The 23,424-nt window shown below is 36.0% G+C and overlaps 1 protein-coding gene across 1 annotated transcript in view; it reads right to left on the bottom strand.

Moving 5' to 3' along the window:
• Window positions 1–23,424, bottom strand: part of sorcs3a (sortilin related VPS10 domain containing receptor 3a) — a 230,070-nt gene that overhangs the window by 71,198 nt on the left and 135,448 nt on the right. The window contains exon 4 of the mRNA XM_059554602.1: window positions 18,328–18,486. Within this exon, the coding sequence (XP_059410585.1) occupies window positions 18,328–18,486 (159 nt within the window). The remainder of the gene's footprint in view (window positions 1–18,327; window positions 18,487–23,424) is intronic.

Below are 23,424 nucleotides of genomic sequence, written 5' to 3'. Positions count from 1 at the left end.
TCAGGGTAAACAACTTAGAAAACTTGATTTTTTTGCAGGCAGGTTTGACGTTAGCAAACGTGCTTCTGAAAGCAAGCCAAAACAGCTAATTCAATCTGCAGCATTTGAATGAGGGCAAAGTCATGAGGGAGATTGCACAAAAACAAGACGTTTTGTTTTGTTGCCTCACATGTTGCTAAACCTGACAAATTCATAATTAATTACTTTCCAGGTAGAGCTTGAGGAAAAACCAATCACGGTCTGTAAATGTGATGCTTGAACAGCAAAGCAGTATGTAAATCACTACTGTATCTGTGTCACATACTAACAAGTAGCATCCGTCTGCTTAAACTAATCCTTGCCTACAGCTGATAATAACTTACGAGACATCAATTTTTACAACCAAACATTCCATTTCGCACCCACTCCCTCTGAAAGCTAATACCTATAATCCTATGGGCATCTGTCAGGTCAAGCTTATACAGGTGTAGCAGCATCTGTTCAATGAGATCTCGCAAAAAAGTCTGGAATAAACATTGTCTCCAACAGATCCACACAAACCGAACCGTTGAATACACTCAGGATTTTCTTACAGTTCAGACAGTCTTCAAATCACATGGCTGGGCAGGATGTCACCGCCTAGTTCCAGTCTAAACACCCCTAGTTATCTCTACAATGAGGCTTATTTTAATAATACAATACACACACACACGTTTGTTTAGTGAGGGGATCTCATAGATTTCCATTGTTTTTATATTAGATTAAGGCTCAACCAGTGCCCTACCCCTAACGATGACCCTCACAAAAACCTGCGCAAAACATTACATTCATGGATGATTACAAGTCATCTACTATGTGTTTAGGCCACTTATTTACATGACAATTGTGTTTTGAAAATGCTTGAAAAGACAAACTTTTGAACAGTTTTCAAAGTGAGTGATGCCTCCATAATAGTCTCTATGTAAAATACACAAATTATGCATTTTTTTTCCCACTGATTTGTGTGAATGGGGATAATTTTTACAATGTTGTCTGAATGCAAAACTTTTCAAACATGGAAAGAAATCCCTTTTCTACGGAAGCTCATTTCTGCCACTGAATTTATATCTCACAAATCTGACTTTTTTTTTCTGGAAATTTTGTAATTTCTGTTATTCTGGGGTTTTTTTTTTTTCAGAATTGCATGATAAAATCTTGCAATTCCGTTTTTCTTTTCTTTTCTTTTTTTTGCAGAATTAAAAAAAAAAAATAACGAATTATAAGGTCCAGTACTGAGGTGGGGGGGGGGGACTGCAATTCTGACTTGAAATTGCATGTTATAAAGTAAATATTGTGAAATAAAGACATGCAATTACCGATTTTATTATTATTCAGTGGAGGAAACTGGCTTTCTTTCAGTCTTAGTACAATGTAAACCAACTATGAAATACTGTACATACATTATACAATCTAATTTATTCCACATTTTGTGTCATTCAAACATAATTTTGCTGATGCATGATAAAGGTTGCTACAGAGATGTTTGCCTTACTGGAATATGCTGCTGAAGGACATTTTTTGTTTGTTTGTTTGAGAGATATTTACTTCATCTTGTACATCATTACAGAAGGCTTATGCAGGTTAAGGTACGCAGCTCATTAGTAGCTATTCAAGAAATCATCACAGTTTCTTGTTACACCTTGTTCTGTGAAATAATTGTGTCTATAAATAAATGTCTTATGCCAATGTCTTTACTACAGAAGAACATTGCAAAAAAATAATAATAATAAAAAAATAAATAAAACAATAATAATAAAAAAACACTAACAACAACAAAACAGTACCTTAAAAAAACTGTATGTGGCATATCTGTCTGTCTGAATTAAAATTTACCTTCATAAAATGTTGAAAAACAAACATCTATTTGCAATTAGCAACCTTTTAAAAAAACTGGGAATGCAAGTGCCTTTAAATACTAGATATGGATATAACAGATATTTCTTATAGGTCACATTACTGTACTCCATACTCTACTGTATACATGGAATGCTGGCGGTGAAATCAAAAGTTCAACCTGCAGCCAACAGCTGGGTGTTTGTTGGAAATCTCAGCACCAAAATCATTTGTAGTAAAAGGTAATATTAAAAAAAAAAAAACTAAATAAAGGCCAGATTGTGTTCCAGTTATCTAACCAACACATTTCCTACAGCTCCTACTACTTCTGAGGGAATAAAATGAACCTACTCAATTTCCCCATAGCTTACTGCCAGCCAGCAAATAGGTTTCGGTGTGAAACACTCATATGCAGTGCATTCCGAATTAATGAAGCTGGTGGCAAGTTACGGTCATTAGCGGAATAGCAGGGAGTGGAAATGTAGACGAGGAGATGGGCAAAATCACACACAGCTGGCTGGCTGCAATATACTTTATAACTATAAATCTTGTAAGTATAGATCCTCCTCTGCCTCTCTGACCGCCGCACATTTGTTTTCCACAGAAGGCCTTTTAATTTCACGGCCCAATTAGTAAATGACGATACACCACACTAAATGTACATGTTTCTGGTCAGTCTTTCACTTACAGTACATAGTGGTAGAGGCTGTTTTCAAACTTGGTCTGAACTCAAGTTCCCCTTCTCTCCACCTCCGCAGGTCTCTTGTCACATAATAACATTTGCTTGTGAACGGCTGTACTTTTGCATCCGTGAGTACTAATGGCAGCTCTTTACCACTGTAGCTAGGTAACGACTCAGGAGGAGAAGGTGCCAGCTCTAATGTTGTCACCGTGTCTGTCTGTTGCGAATGCGCTGCAAGAGATGCTAAGAATGTGAGCGGCAATTTCTGTGAAGACCAGCGGCAACTAGAAATGCATTATACTATGATATTCACATTTTACCATCTATGCAAACAATACTGGATTGCATTCATGCATTTGTAAACTGTACTAGTGGTCACATCATGAACCATACACAAGAACACAGTTTCATACATGATATACAATAAATTAACATTATTTTGTAAATCAAATAATGCATACTTCAAAAGTGTTAATAAAATAAAATAACATACATCTACAAAGTTTCTCCAGGATTAATGAAGGAACATTTTGACGAAATTTTTAAATCCAAGTGAAGGAAATGTAAAGAATAAATTGAATGGAACAATATTCCAATCTCTATTATCAATGCTTTGAAGATTGAAGAGAAAAAAATCATTTAATGTTTCAGTTGCTCTGCTTCCAAATACTTTATAGAATATGAAAATCCCTTTTACTGTACATTCTGATCGCACTGCAAAAAAAATGTTCTTCCTCCGGATCTTGTCTTGTTTTCATTCATCATTAACAGATATTTTGTTCTCGTTTTACACAACCCTACTTCATCTTGTTTTATTTTTCCTGATTTAGAGATTTTTTAGATTTTTGTACTGGAACATTTAACGCCATCGCCTTATGAATTTCAGACTTTTTAAAGCATTAATTTGTGGAAGGGCGAATTAAGAGGGCTTGTGTGAATTAGGCTACCTCTTTGCGTCTCTAAACAGTGCTGTCTCCTCATTTGTCGCCAGGGCATCGTTGACAACACCTTTTTGTGCAAACTGCGTGACCATTACTACAGTTAACTATGCGAAGTGAAATGGATCTGTTATGCGGTCAAGAGAGCTGCCTGGAACTATGTTCGCCGTGAGCTTCCCAGAAAATAACGGCACACCTCAGAATGTTCGTCAGCCAATCAGATTCATGCATTCAACGGCCCCTTAGTATAAGATCTGTTTAAGACCCAGAAACCCTGATTTAAATAGGTAATACATAAACTATCTTCCCTATATTTGGTGTCAAGGTCACGGTTTCTACAAAAAAAACATAAGCAGCACAACTGTTTTCTTTATTGATAATAATATGGAATATTTTTTTGAGCAAAAAATCAGAAAAAGCATCATGTTACACTGAAGACTGGGGTAATGATGCTGAAAATTATTCTTTCAAAAAGTCAGTCTTTACTGACCCCAAATATTTTACTTACTCTGGAAAGCAACATTAAAATTGCAAAATAGAAAGCAACATAAAAAGTTGAATGAGCACTGTGCAATGTCCGAACTGATTGCACTATATTTTCACTGTTTTTATTTTATTTTATTTTATGTAAAATCATTTTCTAACTGTTTAAAATTCATTTTAAATAAGTGAATTTTTTTATAATTTTAAAAGTTTTAAAATTGCTTGTTTTATTCTTGTTATTATTTTTCTTCATTATTATTTTACTTTCTTTTATGTAAAGCACTTTGAATTACCATTGTGTACGAAATGTGCTATATAAATAAACTTGCCTTGCCTTAAAACAATATACTCCTCCATGTTTCCTAGATGTGTAGGTTTATTTATTTATTTTTTTCTCTTCTTATTCAATCAATCAATCACACACACACACATACACACACACACACACACAGCTTTAGTTATATTTGGTATGAGGCAGTAAGTGTCTGGTACTGTTCACTCAGAGCAGGTCTTAATTACAAATATAATATTGTAGCGTTGGATCTTGTTATGTTCCTGAAAAAAATAAGCTTCAGTGACTTCTCTCAAAACGAAACACTTTCAAGGAACAGTAAAGCATGATGAAATTCCACTTTTTTGACTTCACGACTGGCTGCTGCATCTCCAAACCAACAGAAATATGCCACAAGCTTCACACAAGACTGCAGATACCACCCTTTGACATGCTGCTGTCTCTGTGAATCAGAAATGTTCTGATTTGTCCTATAGAGGACTTTCTGTCACTGGTTGTCACTCTGGGCTTCATGGACTTTCGCACAGCTACTGTAATCTCTTCAGTTAGCTGGCTTTCTGCAAGAACGCTTTCTTAGCTGCAACAAGTCCTTCCAGTCCACTTCTTAAAAGACTTCTCATGGCTGAAGTGTGTACCTTGCTGCTGGATGGTTCCCAGATGCTGAGCGAGCACTTCAGTGGATTCTCACTATCCCTTAAAGAAGTGACCTTTAAATACTGCAATAACATTAAACATAATTTGCTTGGGTGGCCTAAGCCAGACATATATGCATGTCACTGTTCCTAGTGAAGAGTAATCTTTCCCTTTTATCCATTTTTTTAACCGATATCATAAATAAAACCTCTAGAAAAGACAAATCTCAAAAAAACATTGATGCAACATTACAGGAATACTGTCATGCTGATCATTTCATCTAGCGTTTGTGAGTTTTTAAGTAGCATTAATTGATTGAACATGTATATCATCCATCTACATGTTTTTGGTGGAACAATAGTTCAAACAGAGTTTCAAAGGGAAAGTCCCCCCAAAACTAAACAAAGCAGTTTTGGTTCTCAATGACTTAAATAGTTTTTTGACCATATAATGGAAGTCAACTGAAACAATGTGGTTACCAAAATTCTTCTATTCTGCAGTAAAAAAGAAAAAAGGGGTGTTACGAGCTGCTCCACGCACCGGTCTCGAGTCCCACAGAGGAGATCGGAAGGATACAAAAAAGGAGCGATGACAGTGAAGGACGAGAGACTGGTGGGTCGAGCAGGTGTTTTATTTTTATTTTAGTTATTTTGGGATGAGCTATCCCTTTAAAACTATGGAAAATACTTGCATACTACTGTAAAGGTGTGAAAATTGAGAGGTATTTGCTTTACACTTAGGGAGTCTTCATTTTGTCGTCTGTACAGACGTACTGTGGGTACAGAGTGGTGACCCCAAGCTGCTCCTATTTGCGCAAGTAAATGTCAGCCTTGTCTGCAGCCCCTGTGTGGTCTTTGATGGCAAACTGTGATGACAGGTTCAGAAATGTAGCCAAAAATGGAGGAATAATAGCAAAAGCGTGAGAAACCAAAGGTGAAAGAGGTTGAGTAGGAAGCATGTGAGCAGTACAGAACCAAAAGACTATCACTGTGGGCTTAAGGGGTCCCACGCGTCACAGAGAGCATACGGTCTCAGGAAAGTGATAATTCTGACGTGGAAACTGCATTTTAAAGTTACAATGTCAGCAGCTGAAATAAACATTTCAACTATATTTAAGTCGGCACATACCCCCCTTTAAAACTTTATTTTTGGTTGTGGTTCTTACTAAACCTTAATAAAGAATGATAATAAAAAGAATTGTTTGCAGAATTTCTGATTTCCTTACAATGGAAGCCCGTTTACACCACTGAATGAAAAGTAAAAAAAAAATATTGCGACTTTATCTCACAATTCTGATTTTTTTTTTTTTTTTGCTCAGAATTGTAAGATAAAAACTTACAGTTATGAGTAATAAATTCAGAACGGCAAGATAAAAAACTTGTATAAATATTTGTATAAACTTTTTATATACTTTATATCTCTCAATTCTGACTTCATGTCTGGCAATTCTGACTTTATAGTTCACAATTCCAAGAAAAAAAAAAATGACAGAATTGCAAGTTTATATCTCACAATTCTGACTATAGAAAGCAATTCAGATTTTATAACTAACAACTGCGACTTTATATCACACAATTTGGAGACAAAAAAGGAAAAAAAAAGAAAAGAAAAAGTAAAAATTGCAGAAAGTGAACTTTTTTTTTTTTGAATTGTGAGATAAAAAGTCGCAATTCCCTTTTTTTTATTTAGTGGCAGAAACAGGCCTTACCTTAGTGACTTAACTGAGATGCCACAACTAAATGTTTGATCATGTCAAATACCAAAGTCTCAAACTAAGTTTACTTTAAATGGACTAACAAAGTGGTTTCAGAAACCATTCAAGTAGTGATGAGAGTACATTCACATGGAGTAAAGAGAAATCAGAGTCAGTCTTTGTTTATAATGATTTTGAGATTATTGCTGAAGTATTTTCAAAGCTGCTTCAAAAGGTCTGTTAATTATTAAAAGGCAATACTGAATCAATTAGAACCTCAAGGCATGTCTTACTGATTTCATAATTGCATTAGAAAACATGGTAAACAGTCAAGTTCAGTCTAGATTTTTCATGTAGCTTTACTTTTTTGATTTTCTTAGTATGCCTCGCAGCATGTTCCCTAGTCTGGTTCTCCCTCTGCCTAACACGCACACCTTTCTAGCAGTTATTATCCAAGATGACAAAGGCTAAATGACAGCTCCCACCTTTAAGAGAACTGGTCAGATAAAAAAATAAATAATAATAACAAAAGGTCAGTGCACAGATGAAAAAGCAATGTGCCCGCTGGAGATCTGAATTCTAAATACTCTTTGAAGGCAGAAAAGTATCTAGTAAGGGCAAAAGTAGCCAATCTTCATCAGAAATATCCTTTCTTAGAAATCCTTTCTTAAATATGTTTGAAAACAAGCCTCACTGCAGTGGATATGAATAAGCTGAATAACTGACATTTTTCACTCATGTTTTTCTTAATAAAATACAACTTACCATTTTTAAACCCCTTAAACTTACCACCCTAAATTACATGCAATTACTTCATAAAATCTTGCATTAGCTTAATGCTGTAGTGTGTGCACTGCAAATTTCTCCTGAATCTGGGCAGCCATGAATTATTTTAAGCGATGCCATTTAAATTGGAAACCACAAGCAAAATAAATAACAGATATGCCATGAAATTTAACAAGCGCAGCAATCCCACACTCCAAATAGACATTATACCCAAAGAGCCCCATTGATTTAAAATCGCTAAAGAACCCACTTGTTTATCAATGTTTCTGCAACATCCTCTGACGCCTTTAGTTTTTGCTGCATTTTACCCACAATAGACCATCTGCTAAGCTCAAAACACAAGCACACAGATCCTCAGTCCAACCAAAGTGTTTCTCCATCTGTGTCCTGACAATTATTTTATTTTCACATAAAGCAATGGCACCTCATAGGGAACCCTAATATAACTTTAATTCTAGCTGTGACTCTTTTATTTCAGGGTGCAATCGAGTTGCATGTGTGTGGCTGCATTCATCAGAGATTCAACAGGCATACGATTATATCCACCTGTCTTTTTCATCTGCTTCCTTCACAGCGAGCACTGAAGAAAAAAAATATCTGGAAAACTTCACAGATGCAACAACTTCTCAAGTTTATTTATATCTGTTGCTTATTAGTTAACACAAGCACATCTTTGCCACTGTGACTAATACTGTGTACCTCACTGACTGCTGCTGTCTTGATCACCAATATGCGGTTTATTCTAATTAAAGGGATATTCGGGGTTCAATATGAGGTATGTTCAGATGACAGCATGTTGATAACCATAGTCTTTTTAAACACAAATATCAAGAATGCAGTGAGGCACTAACAATGGAAGTGAATGGGGCCAATTTTTGACAGATTTAAATAGCAAAAGCACCTACCGTATTTTCCGGACTATAAGTCGCACTTTTTTTCATAGTTTGGCTGGTCCTGCGACTTATAGTCAGGTGCGACTTATTTATCAAAATTAATTTGACATTAACCAAGAGAAATGAACTAAGAGAAATGAACCAATAGAAAACATTACCGTCTACAGCCGCGAGAGGGCGCTCTATGCTGCTCAGTGCTCCTGTAGTCTACACTGAAAAAACATAGAGCGCCCTCTGGCGGCTGTAGACGGTAATGTTTTCTCTTGGTTCTTGGTTCTAAATAATTGTGACTTATAGTCCAGTGCGACTTATATATGTTTTTTTTTTCTCATCATGACGTATTTTTGGACTGATGCGACTTATACTCAGGTGTGACTTATAGTCCGAAAAATACGGTACATTAGTTATTTTGTTAAAACCTGGCATTAGTTTTTCAGTTGTTCCATGGATTTTAGGCATTATGTTGTCATTACAACTATTGAGAAATTATTAGTATAAATTTTTATACATTTTTATGTTTAAGGATTTTCCCCCCTTTTTCATAATTTTTAATAAAATAATACTCTAAATAAGAAACAAAAAATGCCAGCAGGTAGCAGTTAATGTCTTAATGAGTCTTTCATTCGATTCATTCAAACAGCTGATTCATTCAGGAATTCAGTAAATGGCTCACTTTATGAATGGGCCTTTAAATCGTTGATTCATCTGATTCATTCAAAACAAGGATTTATTAAAAAACTAGACACCACTGTGGCTTTATAGGTAATATATTTGTTGGCAAAATGAAGCAAAAACAGACAATATTGTGTTTAAAATACGACACTGTTTCGGCCTTTGTTTTTGCCGCGGAAGCATGGTAGCGGCCTTGTTCTGAATGCACTCTACATTTTCCGCTCTATGGACGTGCGCTCCACTCAGTCGATCTAACCGCCCAAGCAAATGCTCTGTTAATATTCTGCTCATGCTCGCCGTCATGCAATAGAATCATTCAAAACAGGCTCATTAAAACACAAACGCAGACACACACAAGATGAAATGTGCATAGATCTGTATTATAAAGCCTGTGAAAAGCACACACAAGATAAAATGAGATCTTAAAGAACGTTTCGATTATGAACTGGGTTGAGCAAGCGGCACTGTGTAACATTCAGATGGTAGAGTCAGAATTTGGCATAAAGAACATGAAAGCATGGACCCATCCTGACTTGTCTCAAAAGTTCAGGCTGCTGCTGGTGGTGTAATGGTGTGGGGGATATTTTCTTGGCACACTTTAGACCCGTTCGTATCAATTGAGCATCATTTAAACCCCATAGCCAACCTGAGTATTGTTGCTGACCATTTCCGTTCCTTTATGACTACAGTGTACCCATCCTCTGATGGCTACTTCCAGCAGGATAATGCACCATGTCACAAAGCTCAAATCATCTCAGACTCTTGAACATGACAATGAGTTAATTTTACTCAAATGGCCTCCACAGTCACCAGATCTCAATCCAATAGAGCAGTTTTGGGATGTGGTGGAACGGGAGACCCGCATCATGGTTGTGCAGCCGAAAAATCTGCAGCAACTGCATGATGCCATCATGTCAATATGGACCAAAATCTCTGAGGAATGTTTCCAACACCTTGTTGAATCTACCAAGAAGAATTAAGGCAGTTCTGAAGGCAAAAGAGGGTCCAACTCGGTACTAGCAAAGTGTACCTAATAAAGTGGCCAATGTGTGTACAGTACACACACACAATTATCTCTAGACTTCCGGATATAATTTATACCTCTGCATCGTTTTATTAGCTGTATAGGTCTAGACATATAGTGCAGCCAATATCACATTCACTTACATCAGACATGCAAGTAAATGCACTGAAACATGCCTTCTGATGGCTCTCGGAGGAAGTGATGCCATCTCAGGCCCTCTAATTAAAGTGTGATATGTGGTTATGCTAGTGTCAATCATTTGTAATCTGTACAACCATTAAGGGCCAACTTGTCAGAGCGATTGATCTGCGGCGCCTCTCACACTCTGTTTTATTCTCCTGCCGTGAAAAGGCCATGGCATTTGATTGACAGCACATCCCTGGCTGCGGAACAACTTGCTAGCTAATGCTCCCACTCAAAGCAAAAGTCATCTTTTCTCTGATAATCATGTACTAGTTCAACTGGAGATGTTATGTGTATGTCATGGTTTGAAAAGGGAAAAAAAGACAATAGTTGTATATAGACGGTTGAGTACCTTGGTGGAAAGGGATGCAGTGTTGTTTACTGGCTTACACATCATCAGCAATCGACAGGTGTTGCTTGATATATGGCAAGCTAATATTACTTATGATGATATTGTCAGTCAAGTGAGGTGTTATACATACATACATACACACATCTATATATATATATATATATATATATATATATATATATATATATATATATATATATATATATATATATATATAATATTTTGACTTAAAACTGCTATAGTCTTGACTTTAACCTGCAGTTTATCCCATTTAATTCACCAATTTAGGCTAACAAGAATTTAATTGTCTTCAAAAGTATGTATACTTTTAAATAAAAACAAACAAACAAACAAATACATAAAAAAGGCTTCTTTTGAAGACAATAAATAAATAAATAAGATATAAAGGCTTCTTTTGAAGACAATCAAATTCTTTTTAGCCTAAATTAGTGAATTAAATGGGATAATCTGCAGGTTTAACTATTGCAGTTTTAAGTCAAAATATAATTTTTAATTCATAAATTCAATTATTATTAATTACAAACGTTACAATTATTTTTGTATTTATTTTTTTAATTGATTCCAACATTTATTATTTATATTTAGGTAGGTACAGTAGGTAGGTATGTAGATTAAAAAATAGTATCATTTTAAGGAGCATAATATTTTTGTAAAACCATCATTCTTTAATTTATAGATATTTATATCTGGCCCCAAAAAATTTATCTTCTAATTCTTCCTATATCTCTCTGTAAACAATGAGCATGTTTACTTGCCTATGACTACCAAATAAATAAATATATAAATATTCCCCCTAAACTAATGAAATATACACAACAAATACTTAAATAAATAAATAAAACATTAAACAATCAAACAAGCATGCAATATAGCTGCATGTGACCCACGAAAGGAAGAAGCTAAAACTTAAGGAAGTAAAAAAAAAATAATAATAATAATAAATCCATCTGAAAATCTCACTGTTGCAAGTGCACACTGGTGAATGTCTGTCTGATGTAACATGTTAAATTAACATATCAGTTGCACTACCCAGTCTGAAGGCCAAGATCTCTTTTTTTTCAAGTTCAGTGAGGTACGGCTGGAAGTTATGCTAATCGACTCAAAGATGAGTGCATACATCTTTAAATATGCAGCCCATGGGGAGATCTCCAAATAGGAGCTGTTGCACCTATAACAGCCAATGTATCGAGAGACGTGTTATTCTTCTGTCGCTTTGAAACACAATGTAGGGAAAGCTCTCTTTGTTAACCGATGAATAGTTGAGACTGTTTCATGTCATGCCAGCATACCGCTGCTTATATTGAGTCCTTGTCAGATATTTCACCTATTCGCTGATTCACTGTTGTCCAGTCAATTGGGGGGGCTGAGAAAAAACCTTATAGAGAGAACCATATGACCCAAAGCCCTGTTTCACTTAACAGTGTTCTGTTGTTTTCCACTGTTGTGTGGTTGGCTCTTTAAAGATCTGTCTGAGCTATAGACCGACAGGCTGACAGCATATAAAGCAATGTTGTGAGCTGCCCCTTCGATGCAGATCTAGGACTTGGAATGCTGTAGAGACCATAAAGCTGATCTCAGAATAAGGCTGAAAGGATGAAAACGGCATAAACAGGAGAACGCAGACAAACGGTGAAAACTTGCTGCCCTAGATAAATCCTGACCTGTATAAAGAGCACCGATTGGAAATATGGGACATTGAATGGATAAATACATGTTTTAAGACATGGCAGATCAGAATTCTAGTATGTTGTATAAATATAACATAATTGATGTATGTTATAAATAATATATATGTGATGAGAGGGGCGGGGCCGAGAGCCATGGGAACAGAGCGAGGCCGGTGGAGTTAAAGAGAATGAGTGACCCCTGCACCACTCGCCGCTCACGAGTCCCGAGGAGGAGCTCCGGAAGGATAAAAGGAGTAACGACACTAAAGGATGAGAGAGGACCAGGCCTGGGTTTAATTTTGGTATTCTGAAGAATAAAAAATAAGAATAAATAAATATAATTCACATTTGGCCATAAATACCCCCATTGAGCTAATGATCACATGCAGGACTTATACAGTATCACAACAGCTCCGTCGCCTCTAATTCTCCCCATATCTTTCTGGAAAGCATGGCATGATGCTTTATGAATGACTGTTCTTCCATTCCTCCCTGTCTCGATCCTCTTGCTCAATCTCTCAATCTGTTATCCTCTGTCAACTCTCTCTCTCTGTCTGTCTCTCTGGGGAGGTATTTCCAGCTTTGTGAATGATGCGGGAGGTCAGGGAGCACCTGAGGAGTTATCTGCAGGCTTTTACGAGCCGTCCCACGAGGCAGCCACCCCAGGGGAGAGGACAGAGAGCTGGAGAACTACAGGACTGATGATGTGACTGGGGTTTGAATATGGTGCATGTGTCTTATTTGCCCACAGAGACGGATGCTGAGTACTCAGGAAGCACAAAGGTTACGGTTACACATATATGTTGCCAGAACAAGAATAGCACATATTGCACTACTCCGTTTTCACAACATACTGTATACTGGCCGGTATATTTGTATTATTTAGTTATACATTTATTTGTTCTGATCTCCAACAGTATTAGGGTTAGTTTTGTATTGTATTCTAGTTTCAGTGAGTCTAGTGGGGATTTTCCAGCATTTTTTTCTGCAGGTTTCGTTTATATGCCAGTATAGGTCTTGAAAAGTGACTGTCTGAGTCAATAAATCTTTCATTCAAATGATTTGTTCTAGCACACTAATTATTTTATGAAAACAAGTGAGCCAATTTTTTATAATTCGCTCAATCGATTTAAAAACACTGATTCATTCAGGAACAAAACACTTAAGTAACAAAACAAGTGAGCCAGTGAATCATTCATTCACTCAATTGATTTATTTTTTTATTTTTATTTTTTTTCATTCAGGAATGAATCTCAGCTACCTTTTTATGGTTTTGTTGGCAAAGCAAAATGCAGACAAAGTAAGTGGCAACATTATGTCATCCATGTTTATTGAACTGTTAAATACAAGCAAAATCACAATCGTACTTTCGCAAACAGTCTTTTTTTTGTGTGTTTTTACTTCTGAATATCGCCACTCCAGCTGCTTCATCTGGAGCAAAAGTATTCACTCTTGATAGTGTTTGAATAGCAATTTTATTTATATAACAACTTTACTATTTAGACCGCACTTTCACATAAGTAATACAAAATGCAAAACCATGCAAAATGTAAACTGTTTCACATACCTTTTTTATAGCAGGCAGTACACAGTAAGAAATATTCTATTCTGAAAATAGCCACAGTTACATAAATTGTTTGATATGCACAAATTCTTTCTCACTCTTTTTCTATTGCTGTTTTGGTCATATTATATTAACACGCTTAGGCTTACAGTTTTCTCGTTTATCTCTTTATTTCAGAAAGGGCCATGCTTGGAGTGGATGGAGTGCACTCTTCTTTCTTTAATATCTCTTTCTAAGAAATATTATAAAGAGAATTCTGTAAAATGTCAACAACAAAAAAAAAAAAATTAAAAAAGGATACAATGTCTTTTGGAAGACAGGTGTTTGTTTTTGACTCCACAAGACAAGGCACAAAAGATGCTTGAAGTGAGTCACGGTGATAAACCAGAGTGTTTATCTAATGTGTCAGATTTTCCAGAAGAAGCTGACAATGACATGCACCTCAGCTCAATAGATTAATGCTTTTCTTGATGAAACAATGCAACAGACGTCACTCTAGCCACTTTTATCCTGGAACATCACAACGTAACTCTGGTGCTGTATTCAGCTCATTTTGGAGGATTTTGGAGGAGTGGATCCAATCCAGGATAATCTTTTAGGATTAAAATTGTTAATACTTGTTCTTGCTGCTTTTTCCCCGACATATACTCTGAAAGCAGAATTGTATCATCAAGTATGATAAAAGTGGTCATTGGCGGAGAGAAAGTCTACCAGCAAATCTCATTCTGTTGAAGGAGAACTAATACACTTAATAGTCCTTTTTTGTGTCATTCTTGAATTCCGTTACTGTGATACTTGCTCTACTATGCATGACAACTTTATATTATTTTCAATTTTCTATCGTTTTCTATTTAAATATATGTTAAAAGGTAACTTATATAATCTAATAGAACATGTTATGGTTGGAACTTAATGGATATTTGAAGCAATTCAAACCTGTGGAAACATCTAGAAATTGTTCAGGCGCAGAAAAAAGTGGAAACTGCCCATAAGAATTTCATATTTCATCTTATGATATACGTCAGTACATTCCTTTGGTAGTGTGGGTGCATAAAACAGCCTATAATCAAAGCATAAAATAATGTGATATAAATAGCATGACAAAACAAACAATTATATGAATACAGCAATGATCCAAAGTCGCCGAAGCTGCAATGACTTCTTTGTCATCTCATTCAAAAGGAATGATAAAGCTGACACTATACCCAACTTTGAGAATGACATGTCTGTTATCGAAAGTAAAATGCTGGCATGATAGAATGTGGGTATAATTTATTTGTCATTTATTTAGACAACTCCTGCAACAAGAAGAAACAACAGCTGAATTTCTTAGTAGAGACACTGATGGTACATTTTTCTTCAATTTAAAATGTAAGATTAGACAGGAGAAGCGAGTGCTGTGCCTGAAGGATAATGAAAGTTTTGTCATCACCCAACCATCTGCCATGCATAATTTAGCCGCTGAATTTTACTCTAAACTCTACGTTGCTGATGAATCAGTGCTGGGCTCTTCCAAAAACACCCAAAGCTGGAAGATTTGCACACCAAACATATGTCTGTAATACCTGGAGAAAGCTCTGACTGGCTCATGGCACCACAAGAACATACACAGTCCTCAAGCTCTATACTGGTGACTATCTTGAGTTGTGACATCAAAGGTAGCAGAAAAAGACATACTTGGAAGGGCCCTCCAGAATTATGCATTGGTACAATATCTACTGTAAAACTGTAAAAATATTTGTTTTTAAAATATTTATAGCAAAAAATGATAGATTAGAGCACACAGATAGTTTTAAATGACAAACAGAGGGGGAAAATGCTTGCTAACCACATAAACCTTGACCCCATGGTTTCAGACAACGACTGTGGACAAAAGATTCTTGGTTCAGACCACAGTCCTAGATAGATTTCTTCATGAAATTCATGAACCTCCAATTTATTTGCATATATATATATATATATTAGCTTATAGTCAACCAAGGTCAGAAACCTCTTGAAAAGTGATTTAAGAGCTTTAATTTCTTAACAAAAATTATCTGAGAGAGCTAAAAACACTAGAGAAAACTAAATAATAAATAGTTGACAGCACTTGCAGCATAATGTTGAAAAAAATGTGAAGATGAATGGGGCCAATCAATGTTAAAAACTCATCGTTTCAATAATGCAGTCACAAGAAACAATATACATTTTTATCATGACTTTAAAACCTTACTTCAACCTAAAAATAAATATTAGGAATGTTCAAAACTATCAGTTTTCAAATCCTGCAGCATGTTAAGAAGTCATAACACAATATCATGCAAAATCAGGCTTTCTTAATCAAAACTCTGGCTGTGTAAATCATACTTTCTGTAAAAAGGAATATACGTATTCAGAGTTTTGGATTATTTATTTTAAATACTCAACAAATTTTAAACATTGGCTCCACTGTAAATGCCTCACTGTGACCTTGAACATATAGATATATTCAGTATATATAATATGTTTGGCTGTAATCAGCATTATTCTACAAATAATATTGATTGCACTCAATTTATATTAAACCCAAAATATTCACAAAGAGCAGAGCAATTGCATTGAATGTACAGTAGTGAGGCTTGTTTGGTATAATTCAAGGTTGCCTTTAAGGCCATGGTTGCTTCTGCCGCTATCTTATTAGAAAAAAGATCTTATTGCTTCTTCAGTGTTGCATAAATGACCATTTAGAGCCAGCTATTAGTATAATTAAAGACACTGAATGGCTTTTGTGGACTTTTGCTGGTCAATGAAACCTCCGTTAGCCAGACTGAAAGGGTGGGCAGGGATCAATTGCTATTTCTTTTGTAAGATTCCCAGCGGCTCCTTTAAGCAAGAGGCCTGAGCCGGTGTTCTTCTGAGGAACGGGAGAAAGCTGGGCCTAAACTACTATCTGCTTTTAATGAATCATCAACGAGTGGACCTGACCAGCCTGACACCTCTCTATAAGACAATGCTTCAGGTGTTGACCTAATCCACAGCTGTGCTCTGGCCGTGATGAGTCTGGACACAGTGTCAGCCACCCTTGTCGATTCAGAAAATGAGACACTTTAGTGCCATGTCGCCACAGCATTAATGTGTGTCATTTTTTGAGTGAGTAAGCACGACTGTCTCCAAGCACATTGCAGTATGGCTCAGGATAACATCATTATGGGAAGTGGAGAGACCAGTGGCTGAAATGCTCGATGTTTTACCACTAAAAGTTTAGAGACAGAAGTGAAAAGGAACAGTGGCTGATTTTACAAGAACAACCGTCTTTTTGCATCCATGGATAGTGTGTGTGTGTGTGTGAGTACATTAAGCTACCGTTCAAAAGTTTGAGGTTGGTAAGATTGTTTTAATGTTTTTCGAAAGAAGCCTCTTATGCTCACCATTGATATTTGATCATAAATATGGTAACATTGTGAAATATTATTATAATTTAAAACAACTGTTTTCTATGTGCATATATTTTTAAATGTTATTTATTCCTGTGATGCAAAGCTGAATTTTCAGCATAATTACTCCAGTCTTCAGTGTCACATGATCCTTCAGAAATCATTATAATATGTTGATTTGCTCAATAATAATTTATTATTATTATCAATGTTGCTTAATATTTTGTGAAAACTTTTAACTTTAATGAAATTATTTATTTTAATTTCAAATAAATAGCATTTTTTTCTTTAAATATAATTTTATTTTAGCCACTAATCTATAAGTTGCTGTAACATTATTGTCTTTATTGTACATAATTCAATTTAATACACGATAAAACAACATACAGTACTATAAAGCCATACAATTCATACTATACAAGACTAAAAGAAAACAAAGTATGGACAACAATACATTCATTTGATATATTTATAAGCTTCAGCTCAATTAGCTGGATGTCCATTCTGTTCACACGCGTTTTAATGGGTTTTCTTTATGGGCTGACTACGAATATGAATCACTGTCAAATAAAAGGAGACCTTTAAAAGTCAAAAGTCTTTTTTTGCTCTCTTTATCTTTCTTTCTTTCTCACTATCCCTCTCGTGGGAGGGTTCATCCTTGGTAAATGATTATAAAATTCTCAGCACTCGACAGAATTTACAAATTTGATTTGAGAACGATTGTAGTACCCAAAACAAAATGCAGAAATGGCATTACTGTACTTAGTCACACCTGCAAACTAAATATCATACCTAAAAATATTCAGCCTAAGGTGAACCAGCCTAAACAAGCACAAAACACCCATCACTGTTCAGTTACTTATTGTTCATGCTACAATTGCTACTCAGTGAGTAAAATAATACTGCAGGACCGATGTTATCTAGCGTCGCGATTATTAATTGGATAAATGAATGAAATATCAAAATAAAGCCATTCTGAATGTGAGTTTGATAAAACGGTGTCTAAATGGCCATTTCACTAATGGTTAACATTTATTAAAAAATACATTAAAAAGTTAAGAAAATGTTTATCCTCATCATCATCCATAAGACCGGTTTATTAAATTAGTATGGTCTTTTAACATATGTTTACCACTGCAGGCTCCCTTTTCTATTCTTTTTCAACTTTTTTTTTTTTTTGCTTAGATGAAGCAAATCTTACCTTCTGATCGTGGCTGTAGGCCAAAGCCCAGTCCTCTTGAGTGTGATGGAAAAGAAGACTTAAGATGAAGAAGTTTAAGCGGTACTTCTGATAACTGGCACCTTCATCCGAGCTGATGAGAACACTGCTTTCAAACTCTGGGTCAGTCAACACCATTATCTGATGACAAAAAAATAAAAAATGTACAAAATTAAAAAAAACCCGGAGAGGCACAATGATTAACCCAGTAAAAATCTGATATATACGTACACAAAAAAAAAATATATATATATTATATATATATATATATATGGATTGGAGTTACTCCAAAAGAGGCCTAAACTTACAACAAAATACAATTTGGTGCAGTTGCTCATATTGGTAAGAGAAAACAGTGACAAGTAATGTAAATCAGTGAGCTCTTTATAACAGTAGAGCAGTCTATTCACAGAAAATGCGTATACATATCAGTTGCCACTATTTCTCCTGAAATAATATATTAGAAAGATGATATTTAAAATGCTTAGTTTTATGATCAAAGCTCAGTAGTTTTTATTGTTGGAGGTAGACACTTAGTGCAATGCAGTGATTGAGAGATGAGCAAATAAATGTTCCTCAAAAGCCTGATGTGTCATATTTGACACTCACATTTGAACATGGTTTTTCTAAAAATCATTCCAGTAAGTGTTCATCTTGAAATATTTCCAACAATATCAAAGTTATTCACAGCAAAAAGACACATGCACTTTGGCCTGAAGGTTGATATTTTTAGAATTATACAAAAAATACCTTTTTTCTAAAAATGTATAAACTATCGATCCCACAACAGAAGGAATATACAACAGTAGATTGTGTTCAACAGGTTTTTCAGCAGTTTGGATCATGCTAACCATTCAGAGGCTTTAGAAATTTGTATATCAATTATGATAAAGAAGGGTGTGTAAAAAAAAAAAGATTTGGAAAAGAAGTTTAGAAAGTGTTAGAATGAAGCCTGATAGCATGCCTGCAGAGTCAAAACAATTATTAACCGTAACATTCTAGGCATTTTAGTTTTAAAAATTCTTAGTGAATTGCTGCACCATGCACCTTTGCTTAATCAATGCCATTTAAAGGAACATTTCACACAAACAATAGAAATCCCTCTGCATGACTTCCATGTAATTAGAATTTTTAGGTGAACTATTCCTAGGCTTTAAGACCACTAACTAAAGCTCATACTAGGTCAAGGTTGACAATTGCTTCCATTCTAAATGGAATTATAATTGAGAGTGAGCTAACTACTGTAGCTCTACTTTAGCACTGACCTTGGCTTAGTTTCCAAGCTCCTCTTAAATTGATTCTGGTTATATGCATGCACAGAGGAAAATCTGTGGATGGGCATAGCGTTTAATTAAAACAGATGTAAAACTCTTCTGGTAGTGAACACATTGCATTATGGAAAGTGTTTCTTTTTATGCTTGTGTTTGACTGGGCAGTTGCATCTGATCTCAGTGATAATTAAAGGGTAAGTATGGCAGCCTGCTCATTAAATGGACTCGCACCTGAAAGCCAGGCACTGTGTTCACTGTCATTCAAGGAATGTTAAAGTGCTAAAAACAGTTGCAGACATTTTCATTATGGATTTTTTATTGCTTAAAAAAATTCAGTGCATATGTCTTGGATGTTTAAATGGAACCCTAATAGGCTCTAAAGCATTCCGAAGCACATTAATTTAAGCATGCACGCTTACGGCTGACATCTAGACGTGATAATATTTAGCAAGCAAACTGTGAAACATAATCTCGAGACCTCCCCAATTCTATCATCTCGCTCTTTCTCTCGCCTCCATCTGCCTTAAATGTAAACGGCCATTTTCTTCCCTCAACTGGATTTGAATTGGAAAAACAGTGGTGCATTTGTCACTGACAAAAATCCCACCCCTCTCTCCACAAGCTTTAACTACGAATCCTCTGGGGCGGTGATTAAGATAAATTGTTTTTCATTAAGCGCCAATAAACAGCCAGCGAAAACAGCCAGGATTTTGTTGGCCTGGGCTCCCAATTTTTACTGTTCATTATTGTTATACGAAGATGGAAAGAGGCCCCTTGTGTCTGTTGGTGTCTTTGGGCCTGTCAGATGCAATTCATAGATTTTAGGGTGTAATCATTTTCCATAATAGTGCATTGGGTAACAGCGTGTTATCAAAGGGAAATATTTTTTTACATTGAGTCCCTTGTTGAAATTTTTATTTAAAAAGTTGCACATTTCTAACTTAATCCATATCCGCAATCCAGTAAATTACAAACACCTGGACATTAAAGGTTCTTTATTGAACCACAAATACCTTTTTTAAGAGTGTACTGTACGTACTGGACTGTTTTACTTGACAAACGTCTCATAGAGCTAAGCTTTACATGCTTGAGCCAGCAATTCCCATTTTGCCATGGAGATTAAATTAAGGGGCAGAGATCTTCACCCCTTACTGATGTAATATATGGATATTGGATTGACTGTTATGAGAGTTAAAAAGTTCCAAAATTGCTAAAGTTTGCTACTTTTTTGGTATGCAAGGCAGAATATTCTATAGTTCATATGCATATGAATCAATGTTCAGACAACATACTTCAGAGTTTTTCATTAGTCGGTACAGTTTTTTCACACATTTTAATTTTCATCTTCTCAGACAAAACAGTCTACGGATGTGCTAAAATAACACACATATTGGCTTGCATCACTGATAATAATTTATTATGCTGTCTGGGTGCAACAAAATGAGTCACTTCACAAAACAGACTTCATTTACACCTACAGTAAATTTAGAGCTGGCCGATGGGTCACGACTGGACTGTAAAGCTGGGAAACCACAAATCCGAGGTCAGACAGATACTGATTAAGCATTAGCATGTACAGTAATTAAGTTTTCAAGCCACCAGAACAAGACAACTGTGAACAAATGTTTCTTCGCTGAATAAAGGAGTGAGGAGAGATGCGAAGCACAATCAATAAGGTTGAGGGATCCCTGTTATCTGCTGGCACCCAGACGGCTAGCATCCCGCGAGCTAATCTACATGCAGCGCACAGTTAACAGCACACACGTAGCCTCCTGCCGCTGAATGAGACTGGCGTCAGTGCCCGGCGAGCAGTGTAAACAGCAGGAAAAGGACACACAGTCTCAAATTAATCATGGCATGGCCTATCAACTGCGTTCTATAACAAATAGAGTGGTGGAAATATAAACAGGCTCATTTGTTGGCGATCTTCGCATCAGCATGTAATCTCGTCTCCATCGAGAGTGCTAAAAGAGCCGCGTGCAAAGCACTTTGGATTCTTGGCAAGTTCCCATTTAAGAGCTCAGGCAGAGCTGCGGAAATGTCATGCCCATCTCTCAAATGGAAAAGTGTTGTGCTAAAGGTTAGGCCTAAACTTAGCCCTATTTGAAAATAGCCATGGGATCTGCCAGTGTCAATCCTTTTCTCTGGGATGGGACTGTGTTTGCCCACATAGTCAGGGAAATAAGCTGACACATTAATCCAGTTTGTGCACAGAGCCGCTAAACAACAATATCTTCTGATGCACGTTCTGCACTGTGCACATCCATTGTGCACTTACAGTTCACAAACGCAGAGGTAAACAAACATCTAGAGCTTTTCAAAGGAGACCATCCATCTCTTCTGATGGTAAATTGTAGGCTACTAATGGTACAGATGAACAGTCTGAAGGCAGATGGGGATGAAAGTTTAAGAGATGCTTGGAGTACTAGTATGATGCTGTGGATTATTTTGGAATATTGATGGACTGACTGTACATTTTAATAAGCGTTAATGTATTGTATTGATCAAAAATGACTATAAAGGCATTTATAATGCTACAAAAGATTTCAAATAAAGAATCCATGCTTAATTTAGTAGCACCGATTTCAGCAAATAATCATCCAGCACCATCACACTGAACACTGGGCCCCCCCAAGGATGTGTGCTGAGCCTCAGGGGCGGACTGGCCATCAGGAGCACCGGGACATTTCCCGGTGGCCTGGTGGTCATTCTGGACAGCCGGCTGCCGCTGTGCAGTCGATCAGGCTGACATGCAATAGGCTGGTATGCAACTGCGAATTAATTGACGGACTTATGAATCTATGAATCAGGCGATATCGGAGTGAAAATGACAGTACCACATGACCAAACATCAGCGAAGCACTGCCTAATTGGCTAATCCAGAGGCAGGCTTTATCTTAGAAAATCGCGCAAAAAATGGAGCGTAGCCTAAACGCAAAGGAGGAGCAGAGACGGAACGTATAAAAATGAGAAAAGCCCTGGCCACAGACGCAGCAAGTTGCTGCAAAATCCCAGCCATATTCGCCAGTAAGGGAGAAAGTCGGTCAGAATTACATTTATATTTACTAGGGATGGGATGGTTCACTGAAAAAACCGAACCACTTGGTTCTCCACACACGCGCTGGGACCGCTGATCAACTTAAATTTGACAAAGCATCTGTAATATGGTTTAAATAAATAACACGTAAAACAAACAGGGTTCAGATGATATATGTTTCTGTTGATGCATGCGCATTCTGGATTCCCAGACATTACAACAACAGCGATGAAAAAATAATAAAAAATACGAACACTGGATGAGTGCATTCTTTTAAAGGGACAGTATTTATATTAATCGAACAGCAACAACAAAGACATCACTCACTGTTCTTGATTGAAAAGCTTTTGTAACTTTAATAAAGAATAATCTTTCATATATATATATATATATATATATATATATATATTTTTTTTTTTTAAATAGATTTTATCTATTGTAAGTGTGTATATATATATATATATATATATATATATATATATATATATATATATATATATATATATATATATATATATATATATATATATATATATTACAAATGTATATAATGATAGATGTTTTAAAATAGCATCTTAATGACAAACTAGCACACTGTTTTACATATGGGGATACAGTGGTGCCAAAAAATTTTTAGTGCCAACATTGACCAGAAATTTAGATTTTCCATTTCTAACCTACAATATGTAGCCTAGTGTACAATGCTTATTTATTTTGAAGGTGACGAAGGAAGCAACAGTAGCACTAGTGCTGCTAGTGAAGCAGGGAAGT

The sequence above is a fragment of the Carassius carassius genome, chromosome 7 (assembly GCF_963082965.1).
Source record: "Carassius carassius chromosome 7, fCarCar2.1, whole genome shotgun sequence".
Taxonomy (NCBI): domain Eukaryota; kingdom Metazoa; phylum Chordata; class Actinopteri; order Cypriniformes; family Cyprinidae; genus Carassius; species Carassius carassius.
Note: the sequence above shows the minus strand (reverse complement) of the source record. Positions and strands in the feature narration are given on the sequence as shown.